The 13321-nt window shown below is 37.3% G+C and overlaps 2 protein-coding genes across 5 annotated transcripts in view; both read left to right on the top strand.

The window, feature by feature from the left end:
* On the top strand, positions 4337 to 8281 carry LOC104726890. 2 transcript variants are annotated; one of them, XR_002034202.1, is made up of 2 exons: positions 4337 to 4472; positions 7915 to 8281. XR_002034202.1 is itself a non-coding variant. In XM_019232824.1 (2 exons), exon 2 carries the CDS (start codon positions 6407 to 6409, stop codon positions 7673 to 7675), a length of 1269 nt encoding a protein of 422 aa, XP_019088369.1. In that variant the 5' UTR covers positions 4337 to 4472; positions 5131 to 6406; the 3' UTR covers positions 7676 to 7908. The 2 variants fall into 2 exon arrangements, 1 of the variants encoding a protein (XP_019088369.1); XM_019232824.1 differs by lacking the exon at positions 7915 to 8281 and adding an exon at positions 5131 to 7908.
* LOC104726889 overlaps positions 8735 to 13321 on the top strand; it is an 11656-nt gene continuing 7069 nt past the window's right edge. For 2 of the 3 annotated variants that reach the window (XM_010445848.2, XM_010445850.2), the window contains exons 1-3: positions 8735 to 9167; positions 9466 to 9843; positions 9942 to 13313. In XM_010445848.2, the coding sequence (XP_010444150.1) occupies positions 9027 to 9167; positions 9466 to 9843; positions 9942 to 13313 (3891 nt within the window). In that variant the 5' untranslated portion in view covers positions 8735 to 9026. The remainder of the gene's footprint in view (positions 9168 to 9465; positions 9844 to 9941; positions 13314 to 13321) is intronic. The other variant, XM_010445849.2, reaches the window with a different exon arrangement.

Genomic DNA, 13321 nt, shown 5'->3' with positions numbered 1-13321 from the left:
TTTTTTTTTTTTTTTTTTTTTTTTTAATATTCCTTTTGTCTACATTGTATAGAATTTCAATTCATAGAGTATAGATTTATTTTTTTAGGTGGTCAATAATAGTAATCATGGATTTTGAAGAGAAGCAATGGATCAATTAGAAAGAGCGGTGCTGAAAATAGCGCCGTATGAGTTTTGTTTTTTTTTGTTGTATAGTAGTATAAATTAAAAATTATGTAGGAGTATAGTATTTGAAAGAATTGAGAGAGAGGGAGCAGTAATAAATGATTAATTAATAAAAGAGAAGAAAAGGAAAAAATAAATAAAGATGAAAGGGATGTGAACAAAGGAAGAGACGAGAGGAATCTTTTCTTCCTTTAAAGCTATATTTGCATTTTTTGTAAAGTTCTCTAGTCTTTTTTTTTTCTCGTTAAGTAAAGTTTTGTTTAAAGTTTTTTTAAACCTATCTCTCTTTTCTATCAGATTGAAAACAAAACACTTTCAATAAGTGAGATTTGTCAAACAAGTAAAACTTTCAATAATTCTCTTGTTGAATTTTGTTCTTGCTTCACTTTTTGAAAGAAAAAAAGAAAAACATTTCTAAGTGTCGGGTTAATTGTAGCTAAAATGAATTAACAACTTTCTTACTTTGTATTATACGAGTTATCAAACACCGTTTGTTGAGGGATTTTTCCTTTTAACAGCTTGACTTCCAAAACTCCTATTGTATACACTTTTTTTTTTTTTCTTTTTTTCAATACAAAACAAAGAAGTTTCACAAGGTTGAATGTGTAATCTGAAAAATCTTCCATTAAAAAGGTAAATATCTAACATACACTGTTGAGATAAAACTGAAGTGTATTAGATAAAATAATTTCCTTGTGATTTGTATTGACACGGATGTTATTCTTCTATAGGAGAAGAGAATCTTATTATATACTTTTAATATAGTATTGTCCAAATCGTATAACATACGCATAAATCTAGAGATAACGGAGCAAACAAAACACAGAAAACATAAATGTCACGTCCACTTTTTATTTCTTGTAGTCCCGTGATCCATATATAAAACAATCTACTGAAACAATTTATATAAAAAAATATGCTTTAACGTTAAAAGATGATTTGTTATCGAATTTAGTGGGACATTATATTATTATTCTAGTGGGCTGATTAGCTAGGAGGACTCAAGATTTAATCCCGTCACCAAACTTCTTAAGATAAGATTTGCAGTAAGATAAACAAAGCTATTAAGTTTGCTATTCAGATAGTAGATGCGTATATTTTGATTCTTCTATACGTTTGAGTCATGTTTGTTCTAATTCGACGTTTTTGTCAAAACCAGTGATGCATCGTTTTCAAATTTATTATAGTTTCGGTAATAACTATTGTACATAACTATTTTTTTTACCTAAATTCACCTTCTTTAATTTTATCTTTTGCCGACAATTCCCAAAAATTTTCCATCTTTTTTTTTCTTCCGAATATAATTTTAAACAGTCATGTTATATTAATTTGATACTTTTCACATTATAGATGGACAATTGCAAATGTTGCAACACGTACGGTTACCTGTTTCGACCCAAAATATCCTTCTACAGATTATTCAAAAGTCTTTTAAAAACAATATAGTACTATATTCAAAATATCATGCATGTTTTGTTGAATGGATCTCTTCAAATCTTCTTAAAGGCCATACACACACATTCTCCATGCTAAGCCTTTAAGGCAAACACAACTTTGAAACGAGTTATGCATATACGTTATTTATAATTTACGTCAGTCATCCTATATTATTAAATACAAATTACACACATGATTAAGTTTGAAATATCCGACACGTGGATACGGACAAATTGTATATAATTGATGGTTAGCCAGCTAATTTGTTTTTGAAGGAATTTTTGCACGTGATGAAGGATCCGGCTTGAAACATTATAGTAGTAGGACTACACCACTGATTAGCTAGTGATCAAATCTTTGAGCCACTCAACATTTGTGAGAGGGAGTTTTCATAGTATTTTTATATGAAAAATACCGATAATGACCACATAATCATTGAGATTGGAGACTCACAAGTTGGGTGTCGAGCTGATAATGACGCAATATTCTGTAAACTTTTTTATTATTGTGTTAAGGACTTTTACTTTTGTCTTTAACTATCAGCCATCATGGTTTGACGTTAACTAAAAATTCGATCAGGTATGGTTTTAATTTGTTTCGAATTTATATTGTTATAAAAATAAATAGTTAAACAAAAATGTCCACTGTATTATTGTAGTCCGATGAATTGGGAGTATTATTGGCTTATTATTGTAACTTTGAAGTGTGAACCCAGTCAAAACCGGCATAAAAAGTGTGATATAGAACTTTTTTATAAAAATGTTATTAAAAAAAATTAAAAGCCGACTATAAAAAATGGATGAAATGGAAATTAATTTCTAGAAAAGTGGGGACTGGGGAGAGTAAGCACATGGGATGGGAGAAAAAAGCTTTCTGGCGTACTTTGGAGAATTACAACAAAACAACACCACAACTCTCTCATGTGCCTTTCTCTCTACTTTGCCCCCCTTATTAATTTAATGGCTAACAAGTAACAACAACAACAACAACAATCAGGGTGGGCGTTTGGTTTTTCGGTTTGGGTTCGATTCGGTTTTTCGGTTTATGGTTTTTTGGTTTTATAAAAATTGAACCATATAGAAACTATATGTAATTCGGTTTGGTTACGGTTCAGTTTTTCGGTTTAATCAAAAATAAAACCATATAAAAATCATACGTATAATGGTTTGGTTTGGTTTCGGTTTGGTCACGGTTTTTAACGGTTATTCCATACTTTAAAAAATAGATAGTTGATACCCAAATCTAGTTTTGTAAACCCAAATAATTAATTGAAATTTAAACTTTTAAAAAGTAAAGGCTATTGAAAAAGAAAACCAAAAAAAAAAACTTGAAGATCAATAACTAGAAACCCAATAAAGAAAAAAATTAATGATATTGTTATGCAATATAAAAATTTATAAGTTGGAGAAACTAAATATAGTTAATTGTTCTAAATTTTTATAAAAAACCAAAAAAACTATTCGGTTTTACGATTTTTAACTAGACCAAACCTAAACCAAATGGTTAATTAAAATAAAAACCAAACGGATTTTTAGATTTAATCATAACCAAACCAAACCATTTATTTCGGTTTGTTTCGGTTTGGTTTTTTGGATTTCGGTTTTTTTGCCTACCCCTAAATAACACGATGATTAATATGATTGATAACAAAAAGATATATCAACAGGACAGTAAGGAAGAACAATTTTTTTTGTGTGATGGTTTTCATATATAGTCATGTCGTTGGGTCTCTACTCTTTCTATTCTTTTAACACTTCTGATCTCCATTTAGTTCCACCAATGATATTCCTTTTCGTCAGATTCATAGTTAAATAAGACTCGAATAATCGAATCCTTTAGATCCACTCATGGTAGAAATTCAAAAGTACTTAAATTAGAGCTCATAAAATGGTTTAGTGGAGTTGCAATGCAATTAATGAAGAATGTGATATGTTCGTAATTATCTTAAGTTATATGTACATTCAGATTAGTTCAAAAAAAAAAAAAAATGTACATTCAGATTTCCTTTTTCTTACCTTAGAATAAAGCAATGACATAGTTGGAATAGTAAAATTTGTCAATGGCTAAAAAAGAGGGGTTCTAAAGTGTAACTTTTCTTAACACGCGTTGATAGTGTTATTTTATTCTTAAAGCACTTTTTTTTTTATGAACGAGTCTACTTACTTTTTTTATAAATAGTAGTAATAGTATAATCTCGAGTAATTGTAGTAAGGAATGTCAAATTTTGATGAGGGAAAGAAGAAAGAAAAGGTTGGCTCATGGTTGGTTTAGATCTACGAGCCCTGCCTCTTCCTTACTGTCTTTCTCGTTTCCCCATACCCAATCAAAAAGTTTGTGTTGTTGTTGTTGTTGTAACTCCGATCTCACCAGCTCAAAAATAAATAAGTAATCATGAATGAATGTATGTATGTAGTTGTTGTTTCTAATTTATGACGTGATGTATAAGTGTCGCTTAGTTTATCTTTCAACTTTGTCCGCTTATATATTTTTTTTCCTTTTACAATCCTTTATGAAAAAATATCCTTTATCAGCCTATCATAAAGCAGCTTTCACGTCAAAGATAAAAAAAACAAAGTTGCTTTTTCAAAAAGAGCCAAAAAAACAGAAAGAGGTACACTTAGTTTGGGCCGATGTTAGGCCCAATTATGCTCTAACCGCCTCTCGGACCCATTGGAATTTGCACGATTTATATTACGTTCAGACGATACTCTGCGTTTTGGTATTTTGACCCCTCAACCCCATCGTCACTCATCATTGGTCACACTCACCGGTTCCAGAGTGGTTCTGACACGAGCCGTTTCTCATCGGAAATTTCTTCCACTGAGCTCGTCCCTTTCATCGTTTCTCGGGTTAATCGCTCCGTACTCTAGGTATCTCTTTATCCATCACTCGTCATGAATCTGATAAATGGATTCTGAACGATAAATTTCAAGAACAAACTAAAATTGATTAACACTTGATTGATTGTTTTGTTTTTTTCCATTTTGTTGTGTGTTGTTGATCTAAGAACTTTCACTGTATCGCTGACTTAATCTGTCTTCAATATAGTTGATTCTTGCCTCTAGCAGGATTGTTCATGTTTTTGTTCTGTCTGAATTTTATCCAAACAGTTTGCTCATGATTCTTGTGTGTAAGATAGGATTTGCACTAACAATAAAGTCGTTGGACATTACAGCAGAACCTAGTTGTGTGATTTTACTTCCGATCTGAAACTTGTAAAAATAGTTTGTTTACCCAAAAATAGAAACCAATGGAAAACAAGGAGTGATGAATCAGTTCAAAGACTGTTAAGCAATCTCTTAAAATGGAGACAAAAATAACTAGCTTATTATGTAAAACACCTCTACTTACTCAACCTCCAGATCATATCATTTTGTAACTTAATCACTACACTTAGCAATTTAATCATTTACTCTTTGTTTGCATCAATTACACAATTCATTACATTATGGTTCCAAGCATTGAAGAAACATATGGAACACTCTTATAGCGTCAAATTAATGCAATTAATACATTATTATGGCTCAGGCATTGGAGAGAAAACTTGTTTGTGTTCTGGTGATTGTAGCTCTCTCTGTTCGTGATGATGTTTTTAAGTACGGGTCTATCACTCGTGCGATGTTGCTAGGCACTTTGAGTAACTCATTGCATATGAAAAGTAGAATATGTTACTCACTCATGCATCATGTGACAAGGCTTGTAACTTGTAAACAACTATGTGGCAAGAGCCATTCGGTCACAAGAGTTTCCATTAACATAAATTGTGTAAAAAGCGGGGTGTCGGAAATCGAAACATAATAAGTTACATGAAACCATATCTATGGTATATCTTATGTACGTGTCTATGCTTTTTAAGAAACAAAGCATTAAATGGAGACATAGATAGGAGTCTTGTCGACACTTTTTTTTGTTCGCCCTAGTTGAACTCTCCCAGACACGGAATTCGAGGTAGCCGCTCATCAACAATATGAGCCTCTTCCGATGACAAGTCTCTGGCTCTCCGTCCTGACCAGCGCTTGTTCTTACTTTCTCGAGTCCGGTTACTCGACGATTGTTGGCTCACTTCCGCCGGCTTTTCTGGTTGCCGGCGAGATCTTCTGGAATTCTGCCACCCTTCCCCGGTGTTGGCGAGATCGGCGAGCAAACCGCCAAATCTTCTGTGTGTTCTCTCCATCCATCATGGGACACACTTCTCGCGAAGCTCGTCGGATCCACCGGAGCCACTGGCGTCACCGGACCTACCATACCCATCTTCTTTTCTTGTTCTTCTTGGGGTTCTCTACTCATGTTCTCAGATTGGTTTATGGTCTTTCGACTACAATGAGTTGTCGGAATTGGTAGAGGTTGTTACCGGAGTTCCTGCGTTCGAGCTATCCTTATCTGGTTGTGTCTCCGGCAAGGCTTATGTCTTCCCTTCACCCTCTTCAGTGGTAGATCTTGTCTCGGTTGCAAACCGAAGAACCCTTTCTCCTTCAACCACTATTATCCGTTTAGCTCTAAAACTTACGACCACTCCCCACTCCATCATACTCTCCAGGACCACCATTCGTTTTGTCTCAGTTGGATGCATCATACCTAGCAAGGTTTCACGAGGTGTAACCCTATTTTAGCTGCAAGCTGCTTTCTCACTCAGCGCATTCATGGACTTGCTTTCGGGACGGGTGATTCTGTTCTTGAGTTTCTTCGGCGTGAACATGCCTTTTTCTTGGTTTATTACCAAAGTTCTTTTCCCGACCTCTCAACGTCTTCTAGATTATTACACATAGTGGTTGGAGATGATTGTATACTCAAAGATTTATGGAGGATGCAGCTTCATGTGCTCTCTATGCTTTTCTTATCCGTTATTACCCTTCTTCCGCTCGCTACCAAAGCTGAAGCAGATTTAACTAGTTTGGTGAGCTGTTGTTATCTCAGAGCTCCGCGGTCTCCGCTTGTGATGACGGACTCCTCCTTCCGACTAAGCAGTTTGCCGTTGTCGAGACTATTCTCTAGCTCAGCCAATTCTCCATCTATCTCGGGTAATCCCTCCGAAGAAACTATTTTGGTTTGCCTCTCGACCTCCTTAGTCGATGATAGTTACACCTCCAAGCAGCACCGCCACCTCATCTTGCTCAGATCTAGTGTGGAGCTGCAACGAAGAAGAAGTTCGTTCACTTTATTTTTGCGTCTAAATAGAGTTGTCAATCCAAGTGGGCTAACACATGACAAATCTCTCATTTTTCACTTAATGGACCTAGGCCCAATAAATATCAAATGCTCCCAATCCAGCCCATGTATCTCTAATCAAGAATCTTTCTCTGGCGAAGTAATGAGTGGATTTGTTTTAGTTTTCATTGCTTTGGCCCTACAATGTTTATCAATGTGTGAAAGAATTTCCTCGTTTTCGGAGGTTATTATTTGTTCTAATGGAAATAGCTCATTTTCCTCATTCTATGAGAGACATTTCACAATAAATTCCTCCTATACGGAGAGATCTTTTGCAAGCTCTAGTAGGTGTTGTTGGCTCTCATGTTTTTCTTCCAGTTCCATTCCCTTGACCACACAATTTCGTCTTGATCCGCGCTTTATGTTATCCACTTGGTTCAGATATTTCTATTTGGTGTGGCAAGGTAGTTTTTACTTGGATCTTTTTTCCGGCACTCGACTTTTGGGAATTCGTTCCCAACCTACATGCTGTCTTCCTTTTCAGGGAGCTGAAGATTCATTATCTTTAGTGCGAGTTAGGTTTTTAAAAACCCGTCGGAATCTCTGTATTCCAGTGTGGCAAATTGTCATTTTGCGGCCAATGATTCGGTCTTGGTCAGCTTCCTGTCACTTCATGTGGCCTATCTCCTTAGTGGATCTCACTATCTATTTGGTTTTAATATCTCTTTATCGTAGTCTTAGTATTTATCGTAGCTTCTGCTATTTGTACCCTAGTTGCCTTCAAACTTGTTATCTCTTTTGCTTTAACTTGATCCTGGTGTTGTGTATTTGTGTAAGCAACACACTGTGGCTTTCTTTCCTCCTGTATAAGTTAGTTGGTTGTATTATGCTCCTCTTAGAGTGGAGTACCAAAAATGTTGTAACTTAATTTAATGGAATGTTTGTTGATAAAAAAAAATGGAGACATAGATAGATATGTTGTGTGTGTTTCAGTTTATCGTCTTATCTTTCTTATGAACCCTTCGGATAGGATTAATTAGGAGTATGGATCTGTTTGGGAGACTTGTAGAGATGGCTAGCTGTAAAAACCTGTTTAAGACTAAACAATGTTTAGCTCTGATAAAAAGTGGTAATCTCCTCTCTCTCTCTTTTTGTTGTTGTTGTCAGGTTAAAGCTGGAAAGTGGAACCTTTGGAACTGGTGTCTCAAAATCTTGAAATGATTCTGCAACCTTGTAAGACAATGTGTCATTGTTTTCCCCTGTGACTAAAAAACTAGTGTAACTAATAATATATGAGAGTCTCTTCTTATGTAAAAAGTTTAATGTCTATGTCAAGAGAGACAAAGTTTGGTCAGTTGTACTTTGAAGACAGTGATTTGACACTGGACAATGTAACGACAAGAGAGATCACATATAATTTTTTTTTTTTTTTAAATAACTTATAAAATTGCTATGTAGGGCAGGAACATTCGATCGACCGGATTAAACCGGGGTCAATTCAGAATTGTGTAATTCATTCACCACTAAACCTTAAAAAGAGAAAACAAAACAGAGTTTTTGTTGTTGTTGGTAATGCTGTAATGTGGTTTCCTAATTCTGTTCCGATTTAAAAAACGAGATTTTCTATTTTAAATGAACTGAATAAATAATAATTCAACTTAAACCAAACTGAAATAATATAATACGCCTAGAATCACGATTTTGTTGCAAAATAGGAAATTGGCACAAAAAAAAAAAAAAGAGAGAGAGTCAAAAGAGCTATTAACAGGGGAAGGCTAAAAAAAACTAAAACCATAACAATCTCTCTTTGTTCTCTCCATGTCACACCTGAAAATAAACAAATTATTATTACAAATTTAAAATTTAAAATAAAATAAAAAAGCTGCCCGATCTGCCCGACTCCTTCCAAAGAAGTTTCCCCTTTTGCCCCGTTTCTCTCTCTTTTAATTTTAATATATATATATATATTTTTAGGGGATTATTTTGATAAAAACATCTCTTCCAGAAGATCGATTTGTGTGTTTTTTTTTTTTTGGGGGTCTTTTTACGGATTTTTCGTTCTTCTCGTTTGTGGGATCTTCGCGGTTTGGTTGGATCTCTCTCTCTGAGGCGCTATTCAAACAAACAAACAAAAAAAAACCCTAAAGAGGATTTCTTCTTCGAATTCGTAAAGCGGAATTAGGGTTTCTCAATTGATGATGGTGGTGAAGGAAGAATTGTGAAAGAGTTAATTTTTAAATGTTGTTGTTCGAAAGAGAAGAAGAAGATGAGAGAAGGCTATGCATGGGTGGCTTTGTGATGTTGTTGAGAGGAAGAATCATCGTCTTCGGCTTATGTTTAGAGCTCCTTCCCGTTTAATTTCGAGCCTCGACGCTTCTTCGTCTCTCTCTCTTTCTTCTTCCTCTACTTCCTTCTCTAAGGTAATTCTAATCCATAAAGGTTGTTCCTTTATTTTATGCCTTTTGTTGTTTGGTCGTTGTGTTCAATTCAATCGATGAGGGTTAAAATTTGTGGAAATGAGTGATTTTAACCATAAAGGTTGCTCCTTTTTTACCCCCGAGGGCTAAAATTCGTCTGATTTGGGTCTTTCCATTGAAGAATTTGTGGAAATGAGTGATTTTTTTTTTTGCTGATTGTTTGATCAAAATTTCTGATTTTTATTGATGAGTGTGTTGTGGGGCTGATGTGTGTTTTTGTATGTTGGGTGGGTATATGCAGGACGGACGGAGAATTAGTGTTGGTGACTGTGCACTCTTTAAACCACCACAGGATTGCCCACCTTTCATTGGTTTGATTCGTTTGGTTATTCCTGAGAAAGAAGAAGAAGGCAAGTTTAAGCTGCGTGTGAATTGGCTTTATAGACCCGCTGAATTGAAGCTTGGCAAAGGCATCCTTTTGGAGGCTCAGCCTAACGAAATCTTTTATTCCTTTCACGAGGATGAGATACCGGCTGCTTCCTTACTCCATCCTTGTAAAGTTACCTTTCTTCCTAGAGGCGTTGGATTGCCATCTCGAATCTCTTCCTTTGTGTGTTGGCGAGTTTATGATGTTATGAACGATTGCATTTGGTGGCTCACTGATCAAAACTATATAGATGTGAGATATTTTTACATTACTACCTATTGTTCTCTTTCTGATTTCAGTCTATTTTTTCCTTGGTATTATTAGCTGACACTTTTTTTCTCCTTTTGCAGGAACGGCAACAAGAAGTAGATAAGTTATTGTGTAAGACTCGTTCCGAGGTGCATACCACACTACAGGGTGGTCGTTCTCCTAGGATGAATAGTCCGACAACAACGCAAGTGAAAGCTGGTTCTGATGGCATGCAGAACAATAACTCTTTTTCTTCGCAAGGTAAGGGAAGGAAGAGAGAGCGTCCTGATCAGGGCTCCGAGTCTGTGAAAAGGGAACGTCCCAGTCGGGTTGATGATAGTGGTTCTGGTTTCTTGAGAACAGAAAGCAGTTTGAAATCTGAAATTGCTAAAATTACGGAAAAAGGTGGGCTAGTGGACTCTGAAGGGGTTGAGAGTTTGGTGCAGCTCATGCTGCCTGAGAGGAATGAGAAGAAGATAGATTTGGTTGGCCGATCAATTCTTGCAAGCGTTGTAGCGGCAACAGACAAGTTTGATTGCCTCAGTCGTTTTGTCCAGCTGAGGGGATTGCCTGTTTTTGATGAGTGGCTACAGGAAATTCATAAAGGGAAAATTGGGGATGCGAGCAGTCCCAAAGACAATGATAGATCAGTGGACGATTTTCTCTTGATCTTACTTCGTGCTCTTGATAAGCTACCTGTGAATCTCAATGCTCTCCAGACTTGTAACATTGGAAAGTCGGTTAATCATTTGCGGTCACATAAGAATTCAGAAATTGGGAAAAAGGCAAGGAGCTTGGTTGATACATGGAAGAAACGTGTTGAGGCAGAAATGGATGCAAAGTCTGGATCCAATCAGGGTGCATCTTGGCCTGGAAGACCTCGTCATTCTGAAGCCTCTCATGGAGGTAGACATTCAGGTGTATCCGCTGATGCAACCAAGACTTCATCATCACATCTTCATCCGTCTAAGTCTGTGTCCGTCAAAATACCGTCAGAGAACAGCATGAAGTCTGCAACTACATCTCCAAGTTCTACTAGATCAGCCCCATCACCTGGAACAGGTGTAGCTGTTGTTAATGACGGGCAGCAAAGAAATACTGGGCTGAGCAGGAGTTTCTCATCACAAAGAACTGCACCTGAAAAAACTTGTGAAGTACCGATGGCCGAAGGTTGCAGTAACAAGTTGATCGTGAAGCTGCCTAAACGTGGCCGTAGTCCAGCACAGAGTGTTAGTGGAGGTTCCTTTGAGGATCCTGCAGTGGGTAATAGCAGAGCTCCGTCACCTGTTCCTTCAGAGAAGTATGATCAGTTTGACCGAAACATGAAAGAAATGAATGATACATATCGAGCTAATTTTAGCCCTGATACTAATACCGAGTCTTCGCAGAACAATGATCTTAAAAATCTATCAACAGTTTCAGATGAGATTGCTGGTTCCCCTTCTGTTAATGCTGGTGATGAGCATGGAAAGGCTGTTAATGATTCTGGTAAAGTAGCAGGAACTGCCAAACCCACTTCTCCCACGTTGGGAGATGACGCTAAAACTGGGAAAAGGCATTGTGGATCACATAGCTCAATGAATGCGTTGATTGAAAGTTGTGTCAGGGACTCTGAGACAAATGCATTTATGGCTGGTGCGGATGATGTTGGAATGAATCTTCTAGCTACTGTAGCTACTGATGAAATGTCCAAATCCCCTGTCGCATCACCCTCGGTATCCAGGGTTTCAGATTCCAAGATGAATGATAGCTCCATTGCAGAGAACCATACACCACGAATCACAAATTCTTTGGATGGCTTACCTCGCGAACAAGCTGAACCGTTTGCCAAGAATCCCATGATTGATAATGAGCAACATGTCAGTAGTAGTGGACCTAGTGGTGAGCAGTTTGCGGCTTTAGAGAATGTGAATGATTCTAAGCCTGGAGATCTTGATGAGAACTCCGACTCAGAAATCGAAGAATTGCAAAGGTTGGTGGATCAGTGCCTAGAGAGCAATGAAAATTCAGATGATGTTGTTGCTCCAAGTGCTTTGCCCACAACAGCCGTTGGAGAAAACATGTCTGATGATAGTGATAGTGGTGTAGTTAGTAACCTAAAGACTGATTTTACATCAGAGACAGAAAGAGTGGCAGATACAACGAAGAGGACAGGAAACTCTATTGTAAGTGAATGTAAAGCCATTGGCGGAAGTCAAAATGCATATTCTTTGGCTGCTGAGCAACCACACACGAACGTTGTTAGTGATAGTAGGACAGAAGAGAAACCAAAGGTGATATTGAGTTCTGAGCTATCTTACAAAATGGGAGAAGGTGTATCAGATATTTCAGAGGTTGTCAAGGATATGGGTACTGCAAATGTTGATAGAAAAGTGTCTGATAATGATTGTGGGGTTGTTGACGACCAAAAGGCTGATATTACATCAGTGGCAAATCGCATTTCAGATACAGCTGAAATGGTGGAAACCTCTGAGTCAGCTGAATGTAAAGCTGTCGACTTATGTCCTAAAGTAGATTCTCTGGCTGTTGCCACTACTCCTTCGGATGTCTTAGGTGAGAACAAGAAAGAACAGAAACCCCAGGTAGTGTTGAGTTCTGATATACCAGTCTCTTCTGGGTTCTCCAGGGGGATGGCTGCATACGTTGATAGATTGGTAACTGAAAAGATCAATGAGATGGGGGTTAATCATATTAACCAATCAGATATAAAGAAGAACAATCGTGTGACAGCTCGTCTGGACTCATCTGAAACTAACAGTGAAGTTGAGCATGTAGTGGCGTCTCAAAAGAGTATTGAAGTAGATAAACGGTGCAGTGCGGCGTTGGATCAGCAAGTAGTCTCACCTAAAATTGCAGAAGATAGTCGGAGACCAAATGGGTCTAGAATGAGTGGAGCTGACGGAGATGAAGCGGAGGAATGTACATCTGTTGCCACAGATGTTCCTTCAGTTTCAGCAAGGTCAGAGATGGAAGTCAGAGTTGAATTTGACCTAAATGAAGGTTTCGATTGGGATGATACACGAAATGGGAATATAAATAGTTTCTCTGGATCTGTGTCTATGACGCCTGTTCCTTTACAACCCAGTCGACTTCCTGCGTCCATTACTGTTGCTGCTGCTGCAAAGGGTGCGTTTGTTCCTCGTGACGATTTATTGAGAAACAAAGCAACTGTTGGCTGGAGAGGATCTGCTGCCACTAGTGCCTTCAGGCCAGCGGAGCCAAGAAAAGTGCAGGAGGTGGTGCCATTAGGCTTGAATAATGTGTCTTCGACTGATGCCTCTACAACTGCTGGCAAGCAAACGAAGATGTTCTTAGACTTTGACCTAAATGTACCTGATGAGAGAGTTCTTGAAGATCTGGCTTCCCAAAGATCTACCAACCCCACAAATTCCTCTGGTGGGCTGGATCTTGATCTAAATAAACTTGATGATCCAACTGATATGAATAATTACACAATAAGCAGTGATCGTCAGGTAGACTC

Source organism: Camelina sativa, chromosome 11 (genome assembly GCF_000633955.1).
Source record: "Camelina sativa cultivar DH55 chromosome 11, Cs, whole genome shotgun sequence".
Lineage (NCBI taxonomy): Eukaryota > Viridiplantae > Streptophyta > Magnoliopsida > Brassicales > Brassicaceae > Camelina > Camelina sativa.
This window is presented reverse-complemented; position numbering and strand designations above follow the sequence as displayed.

Excerpts from the sequence above, each read along its gene's own strand:
- LOC104726890 (XM_019232824.1), top strand. The coding sequence starts at position 6,407 with ATGCAGCTTCATGTGCTCTCTATGCTTTTCTTATCCGTTATTACCCTT.